The 20479-nt window shown below is 46.6% G+C and overlaps 1 protein-coding gene across 2 annotated transcripts in view; it reads right to left on the bottom strand.

Moving 5' to 3' along the window:
- LOC119390762 (monocarboxylate transporter 9) overlaps positions 1 to 20479 on the bottom strand; it is a 67285-nt gene that overhangs the window by 10972 nt on the left and 35834 nt on the right. For both annotated transcript variants that reach the window (XM_037658462.2, XM_037658463.2), the window contains 2 exons: positions 7733 to 7833; positions 4961 to 5274 (listed from right to left, as the gene is read on the bottom strand). In XM_037658462.2, coding sequence (XP_037514390.1) covers positions 4961 to 5274; positions 7733 to 7788 — 370 coding nt within the window. In that variant the 5' untranslated portion in view covers positions 7789 to 7833. The remainder of the gene's footprint in view (positions 1 to 4960; positions 5275 to 7732; positions 7834 to 20479) is intronic.

Raw genomic sequence — 20479 nt, 5'->3', positions numbered from 1 at the left:
ACGCGGTGACCTTAGTGCGTTTCCAACGAGCGTGTTGTTAGCGCTTGTGCCTACATTCGCGCAGCTGAGCAGCGAGCCCCCTTCTGTACAAAGCCTCCTGCATGAAAAGTTACAATTGTCCGCCGTCGTTCACGGACCTAAAAGCCCGTGAGCGATGTTATACTTCCACATAGCTGTGAGCACGCCGTTTCATCTTCACTCGAACGTCGTATCTTTGTTTGTTCGCGTGTGCGAGAAGCAAAGCACTTCTAGATGCCTCGAGCAGCCGGGACTTTAACGCAAGTAAGGCGTTAATTACAGTTCGTGCATCTGTTGCCTTGCCCATCTTATCTCTCACTGTTGCATTTTAGGCTGGAATTGGTTTCCGTCCGCAGGATCCTTAACTTACTCTTTACTACGGACAAGAAACTCCACAGTCACGATAAAATGTTTCGAACACAGTTGGCCGCAATTTGTGTCACGTGATAGGACGTGAACCGAGCGCATGCACGACCGCTGCAAGAACAAAAATCTGTCCTTGATGTTCACAGCTGCCCACTGCCGCATTACTAAATCACTAAATACTGTGATTTAGTAATGAGGTCAGAAACGTGTCATTTGTACAGGGCAACGCTACAGGCGCGAGGTCCTCCATCTAATACTTTGAGACTGTCAAGATATGAGTCAGTCTTATTTTCAACGTCCACGGCACGCAGCAGTGCTGCTTAAACTCAGGCAAATTTTTCATATTCTCGCCACCCCTTTCTATATTTTTCTCATTCCATCCTTAATCATCTTCCCCCAGCAAAAAGCGGGCGCCTGTCTGGTTGACCTTCCTGCCTTTCCATCCTTTTCCACTCCTCCTCTCTTGCATAGCCCTTGTTTATGTCAGAGCTGTCTATCACGAAGTCGAAATGGTTGTTTTCAACCAGGATTTCCGCATTCCACTGCTCAAACGGGCCCAGAGTGCCACTTTCTAGCAGGGCTAAGCAGTATCGCGATACAAGAGTATTGCGATAGTATCTTACAGATACTATTGAGTATTTCTATTTTTGTATCGAAATACACTTTTAAAATGTATTTGTATCTCAGTAGAGAAATACTTTTACGATCTATCGATTACATCGCGATACAGTGCAGCACGCGGGTTAGTTTTTTTCATTCGTTTTTTTTTCCCGAATGAGCTTAAGTGATTCCAATGGGGATGGAAGACTTTTTTTTTCTTATCCAAACAATTCCGCACCACAGTGAGGGCGGGGAAGGGTTGACCACACTCACAGAATGGCCCGTCTGGTAAAAGCGCCCGACGTCGCTGACGGCAGAATCGCGGAAGGAGTATTTTCATAATCTGCCTATAAAAGTTACTGTCTGTTAAGTCAAGTGTCACACCCCTAATTTTTTTTTCGGGGAAAAGCCATTTCGGGAGCTCGCAAGTGTGGTATTGAGGCCGAATTGACGCTGTGTAAATGATAGCCTTTTTGAGAAGGTGCTGTTGCTGAAGTGTAATTACCGCAACAACCTTCTCAGCAAAGCAGAACTTGCGGCTAGAATAAATGCATACGTTTCCTCCATTCACTGGCGTTCGCCAGTGATTCGGGCGATGTTTTTTACTTGCAAGTTGCAGTGCGTTTTAAGATCAATCACAGTAGTATCCTGCACCTATTAAATGTCTTGTCAGAGCATCATCGTCCTTGAAATGAAAAGAAAACATTCCTGCCTTTGTATTCTCGTATCTATATCCCTGTTGCTGTATTCCGGGATATTTTTATCGCCTTTTTGGAAATCAATGTCCGAAATATTCTGTTACGTCAAAGAGGAATGTATCTCAGTACCTGTATATCAGGCTTCAAACCCATGTATTTCGATAGCTGTATTCTGAATACTTTTCTGAGTATCTCTGTTCAGCCCTGCTTTCTAGCAGAAACAGAGCTTAAGAACATTTTAGGCAGCTGCCTACACGGTCTTTATAATGCTGCCATCGCACGTACATGTCTCACTAGATAAAACAAGACAACAACTGCCAGCCTTTCTAGAAAAATATATGTTCTTCCGTGCACTCAGCCCACTTTAAATAACGCAGCATGGAGTATGCAACTCTGCACAGAAGTGTCCATGCTAATTATGCACAAAAAACTGATGTCTACAACGACAAGTAAATGTTGCCCAGCCTTCGATGCAGAACTGGCTCAGCGGAGCGTGAACTTCCGTCTACCCGACGATGAGCCTTTTTTTTTTTTTTCTATGACTGGAGCTGTTTAAGCCGGCCGTAATCTGACAACGCGAACAAAAAGAGTATCCTCGCAGCGATGACGTCACAGCGTGCTGCCTAGCAACCGGTCGCACTGCTGTGCACCTGCTTCGCTAGCCCATACACTGCTCCGCCACCATGCCTGCCTGGACACTGCGCGCAACGGCTCGGTCGCACCAGATGTGACGTTACGGCCAACTACGCATGCGCTCCTTCGTTCTGTATAAAGCCGATGCCTTGCAGCGGCGCGCAGCGCCGGATGCACACATGGGGAGACCGAAAAGTGTTCGCAACGCCGATGGGGAAGCCGCTTACCTGCAATCACGGCGCTGTGCCAAGCAAGACTGCTGGAGTCGACTCGTTTAAAGTAGTTCACAACGTAGTACAGCCAAAACGGCGCAAGGCGACTGTGCTGGACTCGACTGGATCTCGGCGTCACTTCGCATTATTTCGTATAACTTAATGTACGAGAGCAGAAGAATTTTAACGGCTCGATTTTGTTTGTTAGACACAGAAATAATTAGAACAGTCAAGAAAGCCAACGAATGTATAGGTGATGTTATTCGTAATAATTATGATGTCAATGTGAAGAATGTAAAGTGAACGAAAAGATAACTCTTCCGCCACATTAACTTCTTCAAATGTACATCATGATTACTAGAAATAACATCCCGTATAATTTACATGATTTTCTTGCATGTTAGTTTTAAATATTGTTCGTTATCTTTTCGTTCACTTTACTTCCTTCACATTTACATCATAATTGCTGCAAATGGCATCCCCTGTTTGTCCTTGGCTTTCTTGCCTCTTCGTGCCAATTATTCTTCGTGTAACTTGTCTCTTAGTGATAATTAATGTTCGTATAACTTCGTATAGCTTGGCATCGATACGTATGGCCAGGAGCAGCTATAGGAACCGATCAGCTTCGCGGAGCCTTTAGCCTAGTGGAAGCTACGCCCGCCTTTTTTACCTAGACGCATGGAACTTTTCGACGCCAATAGGTGCTTTCTAACCGGAAAAATTGCATTAATAATAACAATTTTTTTGGAAAAGCACGAAATCTAACCACATTGAATTGAGGGCTGGTGCATACATCACAGATATGATGGTGAGCACAAGTTTACACGTGGTCGAGATCACACAAATCTGATGACACAAGACAGACGCTCACTCGCTCACTCGAGATGACAGAGACGTTCACTGACAGAGACGCTCATGACGCCACAGACGGTGACTCGAGATGACACAAATGAGATGACAAATGACAGAGGCTCACTCGCAGGTGATTTCTATCACAAGCAGCAAATCATGAAGCAAACTTCATATACCAATAACCAGACATGTGTACGGTCAACACAATCAAAATAGTTGACAAAAATTAATTTAAATGCTTAATTCCAATTTCCTGAATACGACAGAAATGTGGTTCTTTCTGCTATCAGACACAGAACGAATATAAACTAGGGCCTAAGAAGCTCGCGTGGTGCAGCAATATCGCTTTTCTTAGTGCGGCCATATGGAACCGAACAACGGTTTGCACGAGCATTCCTTTGAGTCTGCGAGCATATGAACAGGCATTACGTTTTAAACGGCTTATGTGCATTCGAGGACCCTGTCTTTAATAATACACCTGTAGGAATGTGCCAACTTCAGCGTTGGTGCAACATCAGGACGGGAACAAACAGAGCTTGTCATGGGACGGCGAGATGAAAAGAGAGATGGCGCTCGATGTCTTGCTTCTCGTCATTTCGTCGTGCCGTAGCCAGGAAAAGAAAATATTATTTTTATCTTCTTCTGTGGGAAATATGGCCTATATACACACATACTAAGTACGTACTGACAACATGTCTGCACAGCCTTACGTTGTATGATGAAAGTGTTTTGGTGTTAGAGATTTACCAACACCGAGTGTTGATCTCACACGACATTGGTCCCTAAGATTTCGTTGGCTTGGAGAACGGGAATGGGTGTACTAGGAAGCTGCAAGCCTTGCAAGCGAAACGTGGTAAAAATGAAGGCTTAAATTGTCACGGTCAGGTTCAGGCAGAAGTTCAGGAGAATATGGAAGCCTGAAGAGATGCAAAATTCGTGAACACGAGATGTCGCTGTAGCCAACGCTACAAGTGGCCTTTTCTTCCTCAAAGGGCAATCCTACGAAAGCCTTGGACATCCTATATTCAAGAATTCTTTCATCACATTCATGTCAGAAACAACTCTGAGGGCCTGCATGTAAATCTATTAGGCCTGTCAGTTCCTGTACCACGTCCTACAGTTGACGGATGCGGTCGTTTACAAAAAGGTAGTCATTTCAGTTGCGTTTTTGTGACGACTTTTCCTGTCCTTGATTTCGGCAGCTACGTAAATCAACGAAGAATAGCTACACATTGTCTTGGAATTGCGCATTTGTGTCAAATCCTGCAAGGGGACATGTGTTCCGTCGCGAGTAGGTAACTTGTGAGGCACTTATACAAAGTGCTAAATTACACAACAGTCTATATGACTATCTTCCTTTGCTGCTGAGCGTTACATAACTAGTTTATTCCACTTTGCGTTTTGTAATGCTTGGAAACCTGTGCATACAGATCACGCGCGCGTGTAGCTATGGTTGAAGGGTATGTGGCCTGAGTGTTTGTCAAATACCCTGCCAAAGGTGTTGAACTGCAACAGACACGAAAAATATCACGGCAGATGAAGCATGTTACAGCTTTCACATCCCTAATTCGAAGCGCTCACCTCCGCAATCGATGAGAGAGCCGATAAGACTGACAGGCCAGGAGGCGAGCCCCCGTTCGACGTTCATCTGCTCCATGATTCCCACCATGAGGAAGCCGGAGCAACGGCTGGACGACGACTCCATCGTGGTCATAACGAAAGCCAACACAGCTACCCACCAGCATTTGTCGACGCCTGCCCCGTCGGCCTTCGCTGCTGACCGTATGTCGCTTGCCTTGGGAGCTCGGTGATCATAGCCGCCCAAAGAAGCCCTTCCAGACACGGGCAAGCAACTTTGCACGGACGACGTACGTCTTTGAGACTCTGGCTCGAACCTGTTTTGAAAGATAAGCATGCGCGCTTGAACGGAAGCTTCGTCTGATGAATCAGACCGAGAACGAAATACGAGGAAACGATCCGGAGGTTCTTTCTCGTTAAACATATTAACGTAAAGCAATCAGATTCTTCGCCAATAAACCACGGGGGGGGGGGGGGAGGCTGGGTTTGCTTTTAAAGTGTAATAATTATATTATAAAGGGATGTGAGGAACAAATACATGCCGGTGGTATTTTATATATATGCCTCGGAAGTTATCACAGTTCATACGGCAGCGCACATTTGTCGGAAAAGCTTGACTAACTCACAACTAAATTCTACACCTTCAAAGTTTACAAAAGGAGAATCTAATGTGGTTAGCATTCTATGAATATTGAGGCACTTTCCGGCATGTGCTGAGCTACTCGTTCAATTTTAAACGACAAAAAAATGAGATCTTTTGAAGTTTCTCTACCTTTGACCTCAATCGAGCCGAAGTATGTTGTAATAAAGCAATGCAAAAGAACTGCTATTCTTATGTATTCAGTACATGAATTTCGACATGAGTGAGGAATGGACGTTGTCGTAGCAGCGCCAGGCATATCATTGCATGTGCCCTCGGGGAGGAGAGAGAGACGAGCCCAGCTGTACGCGAGCCTCATATATGACACGCACATGTGACATATACATTTTGGGAACAGATTAATGCTTATCGTATAACCCACAGTCATCCTGGATTGCTCTTAGCAGAGTTTTCTTTAGGCTGAGTTTCTCACTTATTTTTGGCGCTTTTAAAAACATCTTTTAACCTAACACCATGAACATAGTATACACCACGAATATACACCATGAATGACTTTACACCATGAACTAGTCACTTTTTGATTGTTTCAACGCAGGTACCAATTAGGGTACGACTTTGTTCATAACAAGACATTTGGCAGATACATGTCTTGCTGGGAAGAAATGAATTAGACTGAATGAAAATTACGCCGAAATGTACTGAGGAAACCGACGTCTCGGAGCCCGACCGGCTCCTTGGGGAGTTGAGGTCGCGCAAGGTGTAGCAGCGCTCACGTGCGCCTTTGGCGCTTTGGAGTTTGCGCAGACACTCTTCAAGGACAATTCCCGTTGAAAGGTAATGGATGGTTCGTAAATAACGATTGGTTTTGTCTGGCGGCTTTTGCTGAATGCGCCAGAACTTCAACAAAGCCCCATCCCCGCCTGGAATGTTGTTTGCTGAATGTTTGCTTCCATTCGTACTTTTCCCTGCTCCGCTGTCGGTGGTAATCTGAGAGTAAGAAAGGTTGTAGTACTCTTTCAGAGCACTACGTTCTCTGTTGAGCTGGCGATATTCATTTCTACGATAACGAAGTCTTTGCGTGAGGTCTTTGTCTATCTCGCCAATATTACGCGTGGGGTTATTTAAGTCGTTCGGTAAAGAATACTTTTCACCGTTTACTGTCGATGTCTTCGGAGAGCGCCTACAGGCCTGCGTCAATGGCGCGTATATATACTACTGTGCCTCAAGCCATCGCATTAGGTCCTGCTCCGAAGATCATCCAACAGAGCACCCTTTCGCGAAGGTAGGTACGCTTACCGAAATGTCGGTCAGCATTTAAGGGGTACTTTATTCCTGTTCATGCAACCTCTGTAGCGCCTAAGGAAGTAACAGATGGTGCAGACGAATATAGTTTTCTCAGATCAAATTGCCAGGAATCACACGGATTCATGGAAGAATAGTAAACTGAAATGAAAAATATGGCGCTCTAAGTTTCATGAAAGTCAAGGACGCTAGCCACAATACCAGGGTACGTCTTGTTAACGCTGCGGTTTTTTGTTTTCTTTTTTTCATTTGTGACACGCAGCTGTGCATTGCTGACTGCGCAAGTAGGGAAGTGAGAAAATGGCATTATTTTTAACTTTTGTTCTAGATAATTTTTTTTACATTTTCTTAAGCTCCGAATAGACCAACCCCTTATTCAAGGGGGAGTGCAGGCCGATGAGAAATTACCATTCTGCGATATTTTTAATTTTGATCATGTCATGCGGACTGTAGCGTCAGTGGAGCGTGTATACACGCCACGTAACTTATAATGTAGATGCAAAAAGACATAACTAGGCTGTGGGACCGATATAGCTGGGTGGCGTTCCTCAGTGCACTGGGAAACGCCGCAGAGAATTTAAAGAAGTTTTACTGTAAAATGCTCATGGGCTTTTCTATAATAACGCTGCCAGCAAGGGTAATCAATAGACAGTTCATGTTTACCTAAGAACAACGTTGCAACGTTTTAGGAAGGTCTTATGTTGTACCTGGATAGAATGTCACCCGATTCCTAATTCTTTCATAATTAATCAGCTGTAAAAAATGAAACACTGCTTCTGTTGATATCCCTACCACATTTCTCTGCAAGAAATGATTCCATCTCATTCAAAAAAGTACCAAATAAGATCGACAAAAACATTTTGAATATTTACTTGGAAATGGTGAAAACGTCACTCGATCCAGGCCATCCTTTGTTGCCATTCTCCATTCTTTGGGACGGCCGCCGTTGTTTTTTGTGTGCTGTGTCTGTCTCCTGCGAGTTTAGAAAAAAGCTCATGAAGTATTTATGCCTCATACGACCTCGCAAATTATTACTAAACGTGAAAACGTGGTTCATCGCGCAAGGCAATCAGCATGTGGTCTGTTGAATCAAAACAAAAAGTAACGCGCTTTACAGAAACAATTTTATTCGACCGGCACAAGAAGACGGACGTATAAGGGCTGGCGTAGGAAAAGCGTCGTGGGCTGCGTTGTGTCACTTGCCTTCAGTATAGGTCGCGTTGCGTGCACTGCTCTTCACGAACTTCGGCGTTGGCCCACGCTTAACGAACCCCACATAACAGTGTTAATCTAACTATGTCCCAAAAAAGTCACAGTTTCGCCGCAAGGGTGAAGCAATGAATGCGATACTAAGAAAAGCTGCCCGTGATGGACGCGCTGCTACGCTGCAGAAACATCTACCCCCGGCTGCAAGTATCGCGCGAGCAGACAGCGGAAGGGCAAGGTTCTCCCTCCGCAAATATTAGAAGTGAGCGAGCTGGCCGACGACTTTTAAATGCACCCTTTGGCGCTCCTCGCGCCATCTCGCTCTTAATGAAGAAACGCTTATAAGCGCCTGCATTTCCGAGTCCTGCCAGCGGTAAAGGGTGTGTATATAACGCTCGCTGTTAACTACCTGAACGGTCTGCTCTTTGTGGCATAGTGGTTAGCGCAACGCGCCATGGAGCGAGAGGTTGCCGGTTCGATTCCGCGCTTCGGAAGCGTTTTTCTGAATTATTTTTCCTTGGGACTTTTATATATATATATACATACGTATACATACACGGTGCATGACGGCGGCGGCAAAAACCAGCCGAGACTGTCCATATAATTGCTATCGCAATGAAAAAAGTCAGGAGTCCTTCCCCTGTCGGGAAACCAGGGGCAAGCGAAGCTTGGCGTGTGCGTGCCTGACAATACTACTTTGTTTCTTCCTTTCTTCTTTGTTTGTGCCCCAGCCTCGGTGGTCTAGTGGTTATGGCGCTCGACTGCTGACACGGAAGGTGGCGGGATCCAATCCTGGCCGCGGTGGCTGCATTTTCGAAGGAGACAATAACTTTGGAGGCCCGTGTGCTTAGATTTAGGTGCACTTTAAAGAACCCCAGGTGGTCGAAATTTCCGGAGCCCTCCACTACGGCGTCCCTCATAATCATATCGTGGTTTTGGGACGTTGAACCCGAGATATTATTATTATTTCTCTGTTTGTTCCTTTCTTTCTTTTGTTCCGTCTTTCTACCACATTGCGGAAAGTTCCGTCTTGTTTCCTTCCTCCAGGCCGGGAATGCGGCATACATCCATGTGCTTAGCAGTGAAACACTTCAACAGGCAACAACGACGGTCATGCGATTATATCCGGGCAACAATGAAACATGGCAACGCTGAAGTGGCAAGTCACCTTGACCAAAGATCAGGTGGCCATATCAGAAAATCTGATCTCCGACATGCCCACGACCAAAAAAAAATCATCAGTTACTGGAAACAGCGTAGCGCAAATACACACGTGACCGGCACACCTTCGTGGGTCGCATTTTGTACGCTTGCCGGCGCCGTGTTTCCCGCTTATGACGAAGGCGCTGAAATCTATGAGTTATAATGAGTGCGCGCTGGTGTTCCAAACGTGCAGCCTGCTGGCGTGTATGGCAGGAAACAAAAACTTCATTTGCCATGCAGTGCCAGGATATCCCATCCTCCTTTCCCTCCTCCTACCCTCACTTCCCTTTCCCACCCACTTGCTGTACTGTACTGTACGCGGCTATGCTAAGGTTTACCCCCCCTTCTTCTTATGCTCCGCCCTTTCCATCCTCACATTCACATCCACCCCTCGCACTCACTTTCCCTTCCCATCCTCTGGCCACACTATGCCATACACGCCTTCCTTTACACTCCCCTCCCCCTCACCCTGACTTCTTTTTCCCACCTCTTGCTATTCTATACTACACATGATTATGCTAAGCTTCACCCTATCCCCTCCTCCTTTCCCTCCTCCTCCCTCTCACTTACCTTTTCCCGCCCTCCTTGCTATGCTATACATTACATGGCTATGCTATATATGGTTTTCCCAGCGTGACCAGCGACGAGATGACACATCGGACACCGATAGTCAGGGTCCGTAAAGTGCTCCGAACTTTAACGCTTCGCTCCCACAAACTGAGAGCCATTTCATGCAAAGGCTCAGTCAGCGTAGAGATGACTACGCAGTATTTTTATCTCATTCTTCATTTTTTATTTAAACGGAGCATCACGAGATGAATCGGCGCGTTTGCGTACTTTGCGTACTTGAGGAAATTGGTTCTGCACAATCCCGCAAGGTGGCGGAATGTTTTATAAAGGCAAATCGAGAACCACTCGTTTGTAGCACGAAGCCACTAGGAAATCCACTCGGATTTCTCAAAAGAAAGCTTCTTAGTTTCCGAAGAATTCGTCCTGGCCCGAGGATCGAACCCGGGACCAAAGCCTTTCGGAGGCGGTCCCAGAAGGAAAGCTTCTTAGCGTCTTAGCGAAAGGGTTCAGAAATGAACCCCTCTTTAAACTTTCTGCTGCCTTGCCGGATTCCGCAGTATCGATGTGCAGTATTATGTGCCATGTGCTTCGAGCTCCCGATTATTTCGCCCTCGCGCTGCCATTTGCTAGCGTCATGGTTAGCTCAGTTGGCAGAGCGACCGCCCCGGAACGGCGTGCGTTGGTCCCGGTTTCGATCACCGGAAGAATTTTTCGGCAAAAAATTCGGCAGATCCCACGCCTTGTGGGAATCGGTTTCATGCAAAGCACTCAGCGAGTACTTCTATGCTGTACTTTATGGCTTTATGTCAAGAGTTACGAGGTTGATCAACAGTGTTCTTGTAAGTGCAGTAGATATGTGCACATCGTGGCCTTACCAGGCACGTCGACCACGCTGGCGTTTAAAGGGTGGCTTATGGTGCAACGTAACGTGAGCCCTGACGTTAGAGAGCATACGTCAGCATTATCGAAACTAAGTGCAATTTATTGTGCAATCACGTGAATATAAATGTAACTGTTGTTACTGTATTTCAGCGGGATCGAGCATGCCTCAGTTTAGCTTGCTGAATCATATGAATACAAATGTAATGTTTGTTAGACTGCTATAAAAGCGGAGCCAACGCTGGAACCACAGGCGTTAATCTGATATGACGCCTGTATCGTAGGAGTACATATGTAATGTTTATTGCTTTCTCGTAAACTTAGATAGCCAGCACCACAAACACATTTGACATTGCACCGACATTACGCCTGCATTGGCTGTTATTCCAAACCAGTTTATAGGCCTGGCGTGGGTCGGTGGTAGAATACTTGATTGCCACGCAGAATGTTTGGGTTCGATTCCTGCTGGGATCCTAACTATCATTATTTCCATTCGTCGGGTCAACGCTGCCGATGTCGGTTTTTCTTAACGCTCTCTCATCTAACTTACCAATGTCTGTTGTCGCCGTTCCTCGTAGATATGAACTGTCAATCACCTGTGGCGCATACCTGTGGTGGTAAACGGGTATGTGCCACACGTGTCTGGAGGAAATGGTTTGACGACGTATGCGACAGGATTTTCACGTTATTCATTTCATGACCCGACAGTCATATTCGTCAAGTCCCCTTACCCTCCCATCCCAATAGATAGATAGATATGTAGATAGAAACGTTCAAAGTGCCAAAGGTTCGCTAAGAAACGCTTCGCATTTAAAAGGTGTCCTTGTAGCTCCGTGCTAGAAACAGGTGGGTGTCAGTTTTCTTTTCCTGGTATTCCTTTCCTTGCGTAGTTGTGCGCAAATTGTTGCCTTACCAGGCAGTGCTAGAGCACTGCAACCGCCCCGGCCCGGCCGGGCCGGGTAAGAGATTGTTGGATCGGGCCTGGTCCGGGCCCGTAATCTTCGAGCTCGGGTCGGGCTCGGGCCTGAGCCAGGCCCGTATTAGGCCAGGGTCTCATACTATCTGTTTAATTGCGTGTGTACGTTGTTTGGCCTTGTTTTTGTTGTTTTGTGGGGTTTAACTTCCCGAAGTGGCCCAGGCTATATGAGGCGCGTCGTTGAGGGGTCCGGGTAATTTAAATCACCTGGAGTGCATTGACGTGCAGGGAATTTGACAGTACAAGACGTCTACGACTTCGCTCGATCGGTATGCTACACGACATTTCAAGAAACGCCTAATATAGGTTTCCACCATTACAGTGAGTGAGAGACGTTCTTGGGTAGCGTATAAGTAAACAAACGGTAAACTGCCTAGATTAGTGTATATAAGACGTGCGCGTTTGTATCTTCTTGTTTTGAACGTTGTTGTTTTGAACATGAAACCTTAGTGTACGTTGGGTGCAGTTGCCTGCCGAGTAGTCAGCACGACAGCTTTAATTTATGTAACGCTGCCAAGCCTGGTGTATTCCTCCCAGAAGCAGCTAGAGCACGTTCCTTTTTTCTTTGCATTGTGGAGTAGATGAAGTTTGCAGGAGGCTGGCTACTTTTACTCAACATCAATGGCTCGTATGCAATTGATTTAGACTCAAGATAAAAATGTCTGCCATTTTTTTTCACTTTATGGAGGCATTTTATTTTGTAGTCGTTCTTTGAAATGCAAAAATAAGATTGCATGATTAGCACTGCGTGCGTACATGAAGCAGCCAGCTATGACTACAATTATATTTTATATTGCCCTGCAGTTATTTCGCAAGGTGTTACGGGCGTAATTAACCGATAGTATACACAGTACCAGTGAAAGCCGTGACACTGAAAGAAGTTCCTAAAACAATCTCTAGAAAATATCTTGCGTGCGGCAGGTATCTTCACAATAACCGAAGGTTGGATATGCTCAAAGCATAACTACCTGAAACGGTCCGGGTCGAGCCGGGCCCAAACCTTCGGGCCCGGGCCGGGTACAGGCTACATTTAACATCACCGGGCCGGGCTCGGGCAGGCCGGAGCATGGCAGTTTGGGTCCGGGCCGGGCCCGGCCGGAAAGATCGACCCCTGCTGTGCTCTACCAGGCACGCCGACTGCAGTGGCGCCAAACGAGAAGCCAGTGTTCCGGGAGAAACCGGGAGAAAACTGCTTTTGTGACACCAGATGGAGTATACGAATTTCAAGTCTTGCTCTTCGGTGTGTGTTCAGCGCCCGCTACTTTTCAAAGGCTAATGGATACCGTCCTTTCGGGGTTGAAGTGGAAAACATGCTTGGTTTATCTTGATGACGTCATACTCTTTTCCAGAACTTTTGACGAGCACTTTAAAAGGCTGGAAGTTGTCTTACGAGCAACAAGGTCCGCGGGCCTCACGTTAAAGCCAGAGAAATGTCACTTGTGTTTTGAAGAACTACAATTCCTTAGTCATGTCGTTAGCCACGCAGTCATTCGGCCCGATCCTGAATAAATTGCCGCCGTTGCACAGTTCCCGGTACCGTCTGATAAGAAGGCTGTCAGGCGCTTTCTGGGCCTTTGTGCCTATTATCGGCGGTTTATCGCAGACTTCGCACGCATTGCGTCACCTTTAACTCGGCTAACGAGGGACGACGTCGCCTTTCAGTGGAATGACTGACGAACAGGAAGCTGCGTTTAACGATCTGCGCCAACGTCTTCAAACACCCCCCGTGCTTGCCCACTTCGACGAGGAAGCCCCCACGATGCTTCACACAGACGCTAGCAATGTGGGTCTGGGAGCTGTGCTAGTGCAGCGGTAAGAGGACACGGAAAGAGTCATCGCCTACGCAAGCGGAATGCTAACACGCGCAGAGGCTAATTATTCAACAACAGAGAAAGAATGCCTCGCCGTGGTATGGGCAGTTATGAAATTTCGCCAGTATTTGTATGACCGCCCCTTCAAACCATCATTCACTTTGTTGGTTGACTAATCTTAAAGATCCCACTGGCCGATTAGCGCGTTGGTGTCTCAGGCTGCACGAATTTGATATGACGGTCGTACAGAAGTCGGGGTAGCGACATAGGGACGCCGACTGCCTGTCCCGATCATCATTACAGTCGGATTCTCTACCCGATGAGGATGAAACTGCATTCCTTGGTGTCCTCGACACGTGCACGATCGCCCAACAACAACGCGGACGACCCTGCGTTGCTTGGTTTAAATAATTACTTAGACGGACGATCGCAGAGTGCACCCACAGTTTTTGCACGGAGTATTGCCGTCGCTTTGTTTACGGAACAGAGTCCTTTACAAAAGACACTTTTCGTCGATTGGACCTCCCTATTTGCTGTTCATTCCTGCAACCCTTCGTACTGAAGTGCTTGAAGCATATCACAATGAGGTGACTTCTGGTCACTTAGGCTGCACGCGCACATTGGCAAGAGTTTGGCAAGGATACTACTGGCCAAGGCTCACCACAGCCGCGAAAGACCACATTCGTACTTGCCTCGACTGCCAGCGACGCAAGTCGTCTCTGACGAAATCAGCCGGCCTGCTGCAACCTGTTCAAGTCCCACGAACACCATTTGCCCAGATCGGAATGGATATTTTGGGTCCACTTCCTAATTCTACTACGGGAACCGCTGAGTTATCGTCGCAACGGACTATCTGACGCGGTACGCAGAAACAAAGGCTATCCAAAGAAGCACAGCGGCGGCGGTCGCAAGATTTTTCATCGAAAATGTAGTACTGCGACATGGCGCCCCAGCCGTCGTGATTACAGACCGTGGAACCGCATTTACGGCAGCTCTTTTAGACCATGTCTTGGTGTTAAGTGGCACGACTCATCGTAAGACCACTGCCTACCACCCGCAAACGAACGGATTAACAGAGCGCCTAAACAAGGCTATTGAACACACGCTTTCGATGTACGTGGATGGCCAACGTAAAAACTGGGACGAAATATTACCCTATATCACGTTCGCATAGAATACAGCTAAACAAGAAACGACTCGCATGACTCCATTCAGCCTCGTTCACGGACGGGATGTACGGACGATGTTGGATGCGATGTTACTACACGAATGGGATGAAAATGACACGGACGCCGACATGTTTACTCAACGCGTGGAAGAAGCTTGCAGCTCGGTCGCTTGCGGATCCGCCAGCTGCAAGACTACGACGCAGGCCGCAATAATGCCAGCCGTAGAATAGTAACCTACAAAACCGACGACCGAGTGTGGGTTTGGACGCCCATACGGAAACGTGGACTATCTTAGAAATTGTTAAGGCGATACTTCGGGCCACATAGTGTATCGCGAGAGCTATGTGACGTAACCTACGAGGTCGTCCCCGACAGTCCCTATTGCACAACGCGTCACCAGCACCGGCCTGAACTTGTGCATGTGGTACAAATGAAGCCGTATGTCACCGACTGACTCGGGGCTTCCAAGAAAATGGTGGTTCTGGTTTAGCATCGGGGCGATGCTCTCTTAAGGAGAGGCAAGTGACACGTGTGTATGCATAAACGACGATGACGATGGCGAGGTTTCACAGACTCCGGCTAATGGGACAGTAGGTTTCCGAGTGAAAGACGAGGAAGACGCTTTTCTGTAAAACTGATTTGAACACGCTGCTTCTCTGTCGCAAGTTGTCCTTCTCGTTTGTTTGCGATGCACCGCGACAGTATGTAGCTTCAGTACCAACGTTAGTGCACGCAAGTCAGCTTTCTGGAAACACAGTGCAAGCTGTGCGATAATGCGCGCATCCTGAGTCGCCGACGTATTCCTCTTAGGTCGAGCAATCTTTTCTACAACTTGATCAGTCATAGGAGTACACATTTAACCTTCATCGCATTAATAAGAAAGCGTTTAGCCAGCGCTCAAACCTCTAATGACATTTCCCCGACAGGAGCTCGTGTAGGGCATTTTTGCAAAACAGTTTCAAGCGCTAGCGTGGCTTTGTGGTAGAGCACTTGACAGCCACGCAGAATGCACGGTTTCGAATCGGGATCAAACCGTGACTTTTGTTCATTGCATTTCTCGAAAATATCATCGACGATGGCACTGGAATTTTTGCGACATGGCTTCTTAAAGCCATCACGTGAAGACGTCACTTGTCTATTCTCGCCGTTCCTGTGTTGATACAGACTTGACTCAGCTGTGGCGAATACCGGCATTCCATGGGCTGGGGTAAGTGGATATGCGCCACACGTGAACTTGGGAAAGGTTACATGGCGTACGCGACAGGCATGTATCGTTACTCACGTCATAACCTGTAAGCCATGTGCCAATTCCGGCATATACCAGGTTAAGGAGACGACCACAAGAACGCCGAGGCGTAGGCAGCAAGATAGATAGATAGATAGATAGATAGATAGATAGATAGATAGATAGATAGATAGATAGATAGATAGATAGATAGATAGATAGATAGATAGATAGATAGATAGATAGATAGATAGATAGATAGATAGATAGATAGATAGAAATGGTGCAATGTCTTTGGTTCGCCAAGAAATGCGTTGCAGTTAAAATTTTGTTCAGGGCACGGCCAACAAATTCATAGCACGAAAGACGCTGCAATATATTACGATTGCAAATGAGTTGCGAATGATTGCAAATTTGTGAATGAGAAAGTGAAAGTCACTATCTCGTAGAGAGGTCGCTCCAAGCGGTATCTTCTAATTGTAATATGTCGGCCGCCAACCTCAACCCTCTTACACGCTATGTAAGCAGTTCTGTACACCACTTGTCTTTGTTAGCTGTCTCGACTAGAGGCTAACAAATAGCCAGATACATTGAGCATTGGATGAAGTGAACCTCCTGCATCATAAATTTGTCTTCATTTAACTTCCTTTTGCAGTGTACTGTTGTATATGATCAGTTTGCTGAAGGCGCTATCACGTTCGACGAGTCGTTCGACGTGCCGTTTCCCGCAAGCCACGTCTAAGGTATAATGATTCTTTGCTCGCAATTTACGTAACTGAAAACGAATTCACAGTGTATTTATCGCCTGAGATTTCATTCTCTTTATGCGAAAACAAGGCATGAATGCATTCATAATAAATACATACTTAATTACAATTTAATGAGGAATAATTACTATAGTACACACAAATGATTGTATTATGGCACTATTTTTGTTGCATTAGAATATCGAGTGCTTTGAAATGACGCATCGATATGGCGCTCTTACAGACAGCTTCTTCACAGGTGGCGTCCAAATGTGTTAAAGGGACCTCTGATAGCGCGACGTTCACGAGCACCTAAATTTTCCCCCAAATTCCTTCAATGAACATTCTCACCTCTGTATTTTCTGTCCAGTCAATGCTGGAGGACTGCGGCATATCTTGTGGTATGGATTCCTCAACCGCCGCACCATAACTCCGTGTACGAAAGCTCTTTCCAATCAAACGCGTTCGCTCACATTGCGCAGTGGTCTCCCTTTTCGGAGCCTTCATCGAGTTTTACAACATGCACACCCGGTCACTGATCTGTCTCCGACTGCCGCACAAAATGGAAACACGTGCTTCACGTGCCTATCCTGCGCGGCCTCCGCTGTCAGCTGCGCTAAACGATGTGACGAGGTGGGTCAAGCACGGCGCACTGTTTCCCCAACATTTCTTTTATTCTTTCGTGCCGTTATGCTTGCCCCATTTTTACACTGCGCTGCGTTGGAGAGGCAGACAGGGGAAGGACCAGTTCGCTTTGACAAAAGCACTTTCGCAGTTGTACAGATGCCGGGCGCAAAGTGCGTATTTGTTACGGTTCGAGGGGAGCTATGCAGTAGTAGTAACGATCGCGGTGCGCCCGATGTTTTTTTTTTTGTTATTGCTTCTTTTTGGTAAGGCGTACCAACAGCAAATATTATAGACCAATAAATATAGCTGAATGATGTTTACGAGCTTCCTGGCCTGTTTAGCAGTCCCAGGTCGTATTATAGGAGTTGTACCGCGTTGCACGAGCGCAGGTCAGTAAACTCATATGAGAAAAAGTTTAGAAAGCAATTGGAAAGAGTAAATACAACGATTAGCTCCTACGATTCCAGAATAGAGCGATAGCCAAGGTTTGAGAAAGCAGGAACGAATCGTCTTGGGACAATTTAGTTGTCTACGTGCGCTGTCGGCTCACGAGTTTGTAAAGGTAGAGGAAACCAAAAATGCAGCGAATGTTCTGCCGCTGACGCAGACGATTCACAAACCGTGTGCCGGCACCACCACAGAAAAAAAAGAAAAACCAGTCGTACCTGTGAATGAAAGGGGGTTTTTTGAAGGGTTGCTGAATCGCTTTTCAAGTAATCATCGGAAGACCGCAGTGTGGGATTTGTTGCCTCAAGAATCGATTGTCGCAAAAATCTCCCGCATCCGTAAGAGCGGCGTGACAGGCATTTTTCGCAGCCATTGAACGCTTCCCTTTCTTTCTTCTTTGCCCCCGACTAGCTCGTTGCAGGCTACACAGGGAGCGATGCCACGTGTGAGCGAAGCAACGTCAGCGCGCGTCATCCACTTTAGCGATCGTCATGAAACGCGTTAGCTGAAACCCATCACGCACGCAAGTAGTGACATTTGCTAACCCCGAAGCGCTTGCTATAACGGTTACTGCCCCTCGTATATTTCTATAGCAGTAAAGAGTTAGCGGCGCGTAGTAAAGTTCACATAGGCCTAGTAAATGCTGCAGCTACTAATTTTTCGCAGACTTTTATCAAGATTGATAACTAATTCCTTCTACTGTACTCCTCATTCAATAATTTGTTAAGACGTAAAGTAAGCATAGGTTCAAGGCAGAAACAAGACTCGAACAGGTACACATCTTAAAACATAGGCCAAATGAAAGAAGTAATATCACCCAGAGAAAGGCAGCTGAAAACTCTTTGTTGTCCTCGTCCGACGCGTTCGGTGATCTTTTGAGGTATTTCTATTTCAATCTCCAAGCGATTCTTTAGAGATCATCGTTCGAGACGACGATCTTCGTTGCGTCGAGCTGAATTCACCCAGTATGCTTAACAGAATCCAATTCGCCAAAATATCAGTTGCCTCTGAAGACGACATCAATGCGTTTTGGTTTCTTGCTGTGTCCCGCCGTTGCAAAGATTAAGGCAGCTTCTAAACAGAGGCTGGTGGGTTGTCGGAAGCGTACCCATCATCCGACGTACAGATTTGAATAGTGAACCGCAGATCCTTAACAATGGGCGAACTAGAGTAGCGGGCCAAGGTTAATATGTCTCTTGAAGTTGACGGTGGTCGATTGCTAGAACCGCTGTTTGTAATTCAGCGTCACATGAGCCTGGGCGGCTCTTTTCGTTTTATCCAGAGCGACGATAAGAGCTTTCCTTCGTTGTGCGAGTCGAGTTAACAGCATTTATTTCACTGTCGATTGACAACGTCGTGCATTCTTTTCTTAACTTAATTATTAAGGCGAACGCCTTAGACGCTTCATCATACGCGAAAATTGACCGTCGGTGGCCTCAACACGAGTGATGCAAAAGATCGTCATCACGCAATAACATCAACGTCCGATATCGCCAAAATTTGTGACGTCATCATGACGTGACATAATGTGAAATCGCATAATGACGTCATTGCTTGGTCAGAACTGGGCCGTTCTCGGAGGCAGTGTAAAAGCACGTTAGGTGAAGAAAGCTTTCGGAGGAGTGGGTGGGAAGCGGTATATCGACTCAGAAAAAATAGAATAAGATGGATTTCGCCTTCGAGTCATCTTAAGGGAACGCTTTGACCTTTTACTCATCAAATTGTCGCCTTCAAAACGTGGCATACGGTACAAAATGTCACGTGACCTCTCAAGCGTGCCTCGAACCGTGCGTGCTTCGCGCTTCCATCGTGTAAAGAAAGGCTAAAAACATTGGGGGACCCTTAAGCTTCGCCTTCAAGAGTTCAACGCAATAGCGAAATCCGGCCCCTAGTGCGCACTTCAACCACTAAGTGCATACTTATTAATGTGTATTGTTACACACACACTTACACAGACACACACACGCGCGCGCGCGCCAATGGTACATGCAGGTTTTTGATCTAAAGCAAGAGTCGCATAGCCTCCAAGATAGACGCCGCGCGCTTGCCATCTCGGAGGCCATGAAGAGTCTCACAATGCCTCACAGTCGGCAGCACATTATCTAGCGTTTGCTGTTTGCTTGATCAACGCTTCCTCTGGAAAGCCGGTGGTGTCTTGATATGTTTTCCGCTAGATGGACATAGTTGTCCATTTTTAGAGCTGTTTGAAAGTTCGTGTGTGTTTTTAGGGGCGCTGGCTGCACTATCCCGGCCTATTTCGACGTAGTTTGATGGCCTCCCAAATGCGCCTACAAATCGCCGAATGGGCTCGTTTTCGTCGAGACACCTGTCCAACAAAATGCGTTAAGGAGAGAGCCTGCGCCATTCAAATCCTTTCACTACATAGCATTTATGTAGTGTTTTTTTTTTTTCCGCAGCAACTGCAAGTAACATCGTGGCTTTGTGGTAGGACACCTGCTTGCCACGCGAACGGCCCGGGTTCGATCCTCAATGGGACCGAACATTGTATTCTTTACTTTATTTGCTTCTTTCTCGATTGTCCGCTCACGGACGATTTTTCGCTCACAACCAACGGTGCCGACGCCGACGGCGGTATTTCTGCGACACGAGCTCTCTAACGCTATCGCGTTAAAATAGAGAGTGGCGTTGTCGTGACTAAAACAAACAAAATAAACAGAAAGATCGAGTATCGCGTGACAGCGCGAGCTGTGTGTTATCTTTGTCGTTGCGGCACTGATGCGCTGCTATCCCGTCGAGAAA

The sequence above is a fragment of the Rhipicephalus sanguineus genome, chromosome 4 (assembly GCF_013339695.2).
Source record: "Rhipicephalus sanguineus isolate Rsan-2018 chromosome 4, BIME_Rsan_1.4, whole genome shotgun sequence".
NCBI lineage: Eukaryota > Metazoa > Arthropoda > Arachnida > Ixodida > Ixodidae > Rhipicephalus > Rhipicephalus sanguineus.
Note: the sequence above shows the minus strand (reverse complement) of the source record. Positions and strands in the feature narration are given on the sequence as shown.